The following is a 7,785-nucleotide window of genomic DNA, read 5'->3' as shown; positions in this document are numbered from 1 at the left end:
AATATATCACTTGAAGTTATGCTAAAAATGAATGACATACGTGATATGTTGCTAAAGTGAGATTCTTTTGAAGCTAAATTTGACCTTTGCATTTAATAGTTTGAACTGGCTTACGTATAAGGTCAAGCGCGGGAGTCGACCGTTGCAGAACCTTTTTCTATGTTGGAAATCTCAACCGTTCCCAACGCAAGCCGGTGGGACCAACTAAAATCGACGGCTAAGATCAATTATATTTACTATCAATACATGCAAATCTCTGGGGGAAATAAAAGAAAAAAGGAAAAAAACAAATTCAAATTTCAAAATTCAAACGGCCATTAAAGCTGCGACAATCCTCCCTTTTTTTCTCTCCCAAGCATAGTGTAGTGAATCCTCAAAGTGTGAGCCTTTTCTTCCACCATTTTCAGCTCTCTTTAACTAATGATTTGTCTCTTCAAAAGTCATCAAAGAGGAGCGTCTTCTTTGGACGATCAAAAGACAATAAATACTCATAGTGAAAAGATTTAATTTTTGTAGGTTTTTAGAGTAGTCAAAATTGAATTTTTAGTGAAACCCATTTAATTCTTCAGCTTATCCAAAAGCTTTATATAATGGGAAACTCTTGAACTTTTTGAGGTTTTACACATATCGAATTGAGTTTCTAGAGCTGAATATATGGTGGAAAAGTTTTAATTTTGAGCTCCACATTATGGTCTAGTTACTTTTCTGAGAAAACCCATATAAATCCTTCATTTTCCAAAGTTAATATGCAGTGGAAAAGTTTTAGTTTTGAGCTTCAAACTAAAGAAACCCATAATTAAGTTATTCAGGGTTTTGAGTATAAGGGGGTGGAATCTTTATAGTTATTCAGAATGGGGGAGGAAAAATCATCTGAGAATAGAGTGAAAGCTTCAAAATTTGGTGATCAAAATAAGGCACCGAAGGGTAGTAGTAATAATAGCAATGCAAAAGGGAATAGTAGTAATCTATCAAAGGTGAGATCTTCATGGGGTTCTCATATTGTGAGAGGTTTCTCAGGGGATAAAAAATCTAAGTTACATACCACAATTCATGCAAGGAAAGAGCCACTTTCTGTCAACGAAAACTCGAACCAAAAGAACTCTTCTGGGCTTTCTCAGTCAAGGGTGAAGAGGTCTTTAATGGGAGACTTGTCATGTTCAGCCACTTCCACTCAAGTTCATCCTCAAACAGTTAATATCCAAAGGGCTAAATCTTCTGGTTCGCGTGATCTATTCAATGAAATTGATCATTTGAGGAGCTTGTTACAAGAATCAAAGGGAAGGGAATTGAAGTTGCAGGCAGAGTTATCAGAATTCAAGAGGAGTCCAAAAGTTGTCGAGCTCGGGAGGGAACTGGAGTTGAAGAAGAGTGAGATTGATAGCTTTGTGAAGAAAGTTGAATTGCTGGAATGTGAAAAGGCAAGGCTTACTGATCAACTAGTTTCTTTGAGTGCTGCTCTAGAGAGGCAAGATGAGATATCCAATAGGGAAGAATTCAAAAGTGTGACTAGTTTGGAAATGGAGGTTGTGGAGTTGAGGCGCTTGAATAAGGAGCTCCAGCTTCAGAAAAGAGATATTGCTTGTAGGCTTTCTGAGGTACTTTGACTGCTTTGTCTATAAAATTATTCAGTTTTCATTTCAGTTTTGAAATCTTGAACTTGCAAAACCTTGATAAAGTGGCCATAGATGTCTTTCATGCATAGTTTTCTCTAGTAGTTTGTTAGTGAAATACTGAAAAATGTGGTTCAAACTTTATCTTGTATTTTCATGCATAGTGCAGGAAAAAATGAATTTGTACAACAATTGAAATTGGTTGGCTTGATTATATCTTGTTTCTCTTTGTTTCATTTTATTCTTATTAGGGGGAAACAATTGAGAATATTAAAGCAGAGGCTTCTTTGTTGAGACACACAAATGAAAACCTTTGCAAACAAGTTGAGGGTCTTCAAATGAATAGATTGAATGAGGTTGAGGAGCTTGCCTACTTAAGGTGGGTGAACTCATGTTTGCGTGAAGAATTGCGCAATTGCTCGTCCACGACTTGTGATAAGACTTGTAGTCCTCAAGGCAGTGAGAAAAGTAGGGAATCACTTTGCTTGTCTTATGATCATAGTGATGAGGACTCAAAATATAGTAGCAGCGCTAGGAGGTTAAGCCTTGTTAAGAAGCTAAAGAAATGGCCTATTACCGATGAAGATATGCAACTAGTTGATAGCCCAGATAATACCATTAATCATAGTTGGGAGGATACACAAAGTTCTACTCGCAGGCACTCGATAAGTGGATCAAAATTTTATCTAGAGGACTTGATATATAGTAATAAGAGAAGACAATCTGATGGTTTTATGTGTTCCAAGGAAGTGGAGAAGGAGATTGAGCCTCTTGTTTCCCAACATAAATTAACCACCAACCCTTTGGAGGTGGTTGAGAAACGTGTCTTGCGAATTCCTAATCCTCCTCCAAGGCCTTCATCTGTTGCTTTAAGTGCAACAGAAGGAGAAAATTGTGTTCAAGTTCCTGTTCCTCCACCACCTCCCCCTCCTCCGCCACCTCCTCCAAAACTCGTGGCAAAAACTACAACGGGCACGGTGCAGAGAGCTCCTCAAGTAGTAGAGTTTTATCATTCATTAATGAAGAGAGATTCTAGGAAGGATTCATTAAATGGAGGAGCATGTGATCCCTCAAGTGTTGCAGACGTTCGTAGTAGCATGATCGGCGAAATTGAGAACAGATCATCTTATTTGCTGGCTGTGAGTTCTTTCTGCCTGCTCTTATCATACTATTATTGTCAATATCAATGATCACTAAATTGCACTATAATGACTCAAGATGTCCCAGAACACTTTCCTTGTCCTCCTTAACCATTTATATGATCCATATATGAGGAACTATTTGGATTTTTCCCAAATATTTTCCATTTCAGTCTCTGGACTTTATTTTTCTCCTGATTGCATGTTATTGTTCCACTTGTAGATAAAGGAAGACGTGGAGACCCAAGCAGAATTTGTGAATTCCCTGATAGCAGAGGTCAACCATGCAGTTTTTGCGGATATTGAAGACATAGTTGCTTTTGTGAAATGGCTAGATGATGAACTTTGCTTTCTGGTGAGAATACATTTTGAAATCTTTATTGACTCTAACAATGAAGATACGGTTTCTATTGTCTCATTTTGGAAAAAACTTAGGATCATTCAATTGAAAATGAAGAAAAGAATCTTAGAAGAGTCCCGTTTCGGTCCTAGTTTATTTCACTTTAGTGACATCCAATTCAGTAATCATTTACGAACTGAATCCAGTGTACTTAAATGGCAGTTCCAAGAAAATTCGGCCAATATTGAGGTGCTTTATCTGATACATGTCATATATTAAGTTGGAGGTGCAGCTTATAATTTACTGCTAAATTTTGATCATTACGCTTGCGCTGTTTTGAAGGTGGACGAAAGGGCAGTGCTAAAGCACTTCGACTGGCCCGAGAGAAAAGCAGATACACTAAGGGAGGCAGCTTTTGGATATAAAGATCTTAAGAAGTTGGAGAACGAAGTTTCAAGTTACAAGGACGATCCTCAATTGCCATGTGATATTGCACTAAAGAAGATGGTTTCTTTGTCAGAGAAGTAAGACCTCAAGCTTTGTTTGTAATGTCAGATATGTTATGTTTTGCTCCTTGTCTTTCTGCCTGGAAAGTTTAATACTGATTTTTTTATCTGGTTCAAATTTTATCTTCAAATCACAGGATGGAGCGTAGTGTCTATAACCTTCATCGAACAAGAGACTCATTGATGCGTCATTGCAAAGAGTTCAAAATCCCCGCAGACTGGATGCTTGATAATGGGATACTAAGCAAGGTTCGGCTATTTCATTGTTCGTTTCTTGCTGTTTCCAAATACACAGTCTTGGGTAGATTTAGGTATTCAAATGGTGATAGAGCTTGATTTGAGTAGCCGATAAGATATAACCATTATCAATTAGGTTGCTGAACTGTTTAAGGCATTGTATATGGTTCACCATAGAAGGGAATCCAAACTTTAGGGGAATATGACAAGTGATTTTCTGCCTCCTAGATCTTGTAAGTGTCTTATATGATGATATGGGACAGATGACAAGTTTCAAGATTGCAGATTATCTTATACTACATTCTTTTGCGCCATTTTGAACGTCCAACATTTCAATATTGTAGTTGCTCATATTTGTGCAGTGACCTTTCTTGCATATGTGCATGTCCTCCTTTATAGAATGTTCAATACTTTTTTTCTTGTCAATATGTGTAGTTGTCATTTTGCTGTAGACTTAGTTTTAAAAGAAATTATGCAGATTAAGTTTGGCTCAGTGAAGTTGGCCAAGATGTACATGAAGAGGGTAGCTGCGGAGCTTCAGTCAAAGGGACCATTAGATAAAGACACTTCTATGGACTACATGCTACTCCAAGGAGTGAGATTTGCCTTCCGAATTCATCAGGTTTGTGTTGTAATCGTAGTAAATACTGGCTTTACATTTTCTCCTACCATGATCTTTCACTTTCTCCCTTCCGAATTCATCAGAAGATTGCTAATTCTGCAACAAAGAGAAATAGGAGTACTTAAAAGGGATGAACTCTATGTATAGCAATTGATAACCAAGATTACTACTGATGAAGAATGGATTGGTGGACTGCACTGGTCTTTTTACAAGTTGTTCAAAATGTCATATCTTAGTTTATCTTGTCTTCATTGGTACAGTTTGCGGGAGGATTTGATGCAGAAACTATGCAAGCCTTTGAGGAGCTCAGGGACTTAGCACTTGCTTTGAACAAGAAGTAGAAGATAGACTTAGTGAATAAGTATAATTTTGCCAGAGGGCTTACCATCTCAGTAACCATCAATTTAAGTAATCATATATGTAGGAAACACCAATGATATTCCTTATCATTGGTTACTGGTTTTTTTTTTGTTTTTAATTTTTGATTTGGGTGGGATTCACTCTTGACTAGTGAGCTAAGTTTCGCTTGGAAGCAGGAAGATCTCAAGTTATTGGTATAGTATGTGTTCAAAGCTTGGTGAAAAAGCAGTATGCAAGTTTCTATCAATACTTGACAAGTTTTAAAATGTTTCTATCCTTTGAGTTCTCTAAACATTGACGCAAACACATGATCCTTTGTAGACTAAAAGAGTTGGTCTTAGACTTGGCCAAGACTCAACTAGGAGGTTGTTACTCAAATTAAGGATGGAGGAAGAGATACATTTTATTTGAAACTTGAAAGTGACAAACATAAATATTATTAACATCGTAGTAACTTTTTAAATCATTTACGTATATTAGAGGTAAAAGTGTGATTTCTGAAAACCAATGTTCTAAGTGAGATACATACATTAATGGTATCTCTACACGCATAGCCGGCCAAATTCGCCAATTACTTTTTCTAGCCGATTTACATAAGTTATTCACTAATTATATAATTAAACATATATTATACATGAGTTATACGTATATTATATATTCGTCGTCTATATTTAGTTTAATCACTCAAGTAAATGGCTATTTAGGTTAATTCTTCATCTATTATTGTTGAGTTTTTAAGATAAAATAGGCTTAAAAGAGGGTCAAGTAAATTTCATTTGAGATTCCCTCATTGACAAATGGACATTGTCTCATATTGGAAGAGGAAAATATTTTTGATGGATATATATACAACTGCTTTTCTTCTAGCTCTTAAAGAGTTAAAAAGAAGGCAAACCTCAGGCCGTCGTCGTCGCTTGCTTCGGCTTCGGTCAAATGATCGATTGATTGATTAATTTTTTGGACTATTTTTTTTAATAGTAAATATTAACGTAATATTATTAAATCCGGACGTCCGTTTTCCGTTTTTTATAACGGAAAATTAAGTTCCCCTCCCGTCCGTTGAAATGGAAGAATAAGGTTTGAATTCCCGTTTTATTGTGGTCATGATAGCCCTTCCGAAGAGTCTCAACATATTGGCTATATATATCAGATCATTCTCTCAGATTTTCTATACGAATTTCTGAGTTCTTCTCCTTTCTTCTGTATTGTTTTAATTACTAAGCAACAGTAAGTGTGATTTGATACTGATCTTTGTGTTCGCTGAAACACTGGGGTTTGAAGTACCGCTACACAAGTGTGTAATTCGTTCTATCCTAGGAGGAAATAATACACAACCTTGGGTACTAGGAGGGGATTAAATTCCTAAAGGAAACATTGTGAACTCAGTGGGCTCGGATTAAATTTTATTTCTGTTTTTCATTTATGTTTATACGTTATTTTTATATTCTTCAGAATTATTTTACAAATACAGTATACTAACAAGCTTAAGAAATTTTAATTATTTTTGTATTTGTGTTATATTCACTATTCTGGAGACTAAAATGTTTGTGATTTTCTACTATGTTGGACATTAAAATTTACGTGATTTTAACGTTTGTTTGTGTCATTCTTTTACAGAAATGACGAATGACAACGGGAACCAGACTGTTCCTATGGTGACTGCCATTGCATCGACAAGCCGAACAACACCGGCATTGGCACCGACAGAAAAAACCGAAAAATTTTCGGGATTGAATTTAAGCGGTGGCAGCAGAAGATGTTCTTCTACTTGACTACTTTAAGTCTACAGAAGTTCATTAAGGAAGATGTTCCTGTTATGGCCGATGAAACTCCAGAGCATGAACGCTTTCTCGTGATTGAGGCGTGGAAGCATTCTAATTTTATGTGAAAGAATTATATTCTTAGAGGACTAGATGACGATCTGTATAATGTCTATAATAGTGTGGAGACGTCAAAAGAACTGTGGATTACGCTTGAAAGGAAATACAAAACTGAAGATGTCGGGTTGAATAAATTCGTTGCCGCTAAATTTTTGGACTACAAAATGGTAGATAGCAAGTCTGTTATTACCCAAGTCCAGGAATTGCAAGTGATTATTCACGATCTCCTTGTTGAAGGTATAAGTAGAATTAATACTAATGTTGATAGTATTAATTTTATTATGTTTACCAACAGAATTTTCATTGAAGGTCTTGTCATTAATGAAGCTTTCCAAGTAGCAGCGATAATTGAGAAGTTGCGTCATTTGTGGAAGGACTTCTAAAACTACTTGAAACACAAACGCAAGGAGATGTCGCTTGAAGATCTCATTGTTCGGTTGAGAATCGAAGAGGACAGCAAAGCTGCTGAAAAGAGAGGTTATGGAAACTCAACAATAATGGGAGCAAACATTGTTGAGAATACTCCTCAAAATAAGAGAAAGAGGAAGCAGGCTTCTTGACCGAAAAGCAACCCAAGCAAGAAGAGGTTCAATGGAAATTTCTACAACTGTGGAAATTTGGACACAAATCTACATATTATCGTGCTCCGAAGAAAGACAAGAAGAAGGGTCAAGCAAACATGGTTGAAAAGAACGAAGATGTTGATGACTTGTGTGCTATGCTTTCTGAATGCAACCTGGTGGGAAATCCTAAGAAGTGGTGAATTGATTCTAGAGCCACTCGCCATGTTTGTACCATTAGAGAAGCATTTGCTACATATGCTCCCGTTGGACCCAAAGAGACGCTTTCTATGGGAAATTCTGCAACTGTCAAAATTGAAGGATGTGGAAAGGTATTTCTGAAAATGACTTTTGGTAAGGTGGTGACTCTAAACAACGTCCTTCATGTTCCCGAGATTAGAAAGAACTTAGTCTCTGCTAGACTTCTTGTTAAGAACGAGTTTAAATGTGTCTTTGTATCTGATAAGATTGTAATAAGTAAGAATGATATGTTTGTAGGAAAAGGTTACCTCACTGAGGGCCTTTTCAAGC

At 36.6% G+C, this 7,785-nt stretch overlaps 1 protein-coding gene across 1 annotated transcript; it reads left to right on the top strand.

The window, feature by feature from the left end:
• The first annotated feature begins 352 nt into the window (after nt 1–352).
• Nucleotides 353–5,118, top strand: LOC107802993 (protein CHUP1, chloroplastic-like). The gene is made up of 7 exons (XM_016626585.2): nt 353–1,595; nt 1,862–2,749; nt 2,973–3,104; nt 3,432–3,613; nt 3,733–3,844; nt 4,311–4,454; nt 4,715–5,118. Exons 1-7 carry the CDS (start codon nt 852–854, stop codon nt 4,793–4,795), a joined length of 2,283 nt encoding a protein of 760 aa, XP_016482071.1. The 5' UTR covers nt 353–851; the 3' UTR covers nt 4,796–5,118.
• Nucleotides 5,119–7,785: the final 2,667 nt, after the last annotated feature.

The sequence above is a fragment of the Nicotiana tabacum genome, chromosome 3 (genome assembly GCF_000715075.1).
Source record: "Nicotiana tabacum cultivar K326 chromosome 3, ASM71507v2, whole genome shotgun sequence".
In the NCBI taxonomy this organism is placed as follows: domain Eukaryota; kingdom Viridiplantae; phylum Streptophyta; class Magnoliopsida; order Solanales; family Solanaceae; genus Nicotiana; species Nicotiana tabacum.
The sequence above is the reverse complement of the archived record's forward strand: the minus strand, read 5'-3'. Positions and strand labels throughout refer to the sequence as shown.

What these genes read in the sequence shown, in the direction of transcription:
- LOC107802993 (XM_016626585.2), top strand. Translation starts at nt 852, where the DNA reads ATGGGGGAGGAAAAATCATCTGAGAATAGAGTGAAAGCTTCAAAATTT. An exon ending in ATGGTTTCTTTGTCAGAGAA is followed by an intron (nt 3,614 to 3,732) that starts GTAAGACCTCAA and finishes TTCAAATCACAG; the next exon opens with GATGGAGCGTAGTGTCTATA. An exon ending in ATAATGGGATACTAAGCAAG is followed by an intron (nt 3,845 to 4,310) that starts GTTCGGCTATTT and finishes GAAATTATGCAG; the next exon opens with ATTAAGTTTGGCTCAGTGAA.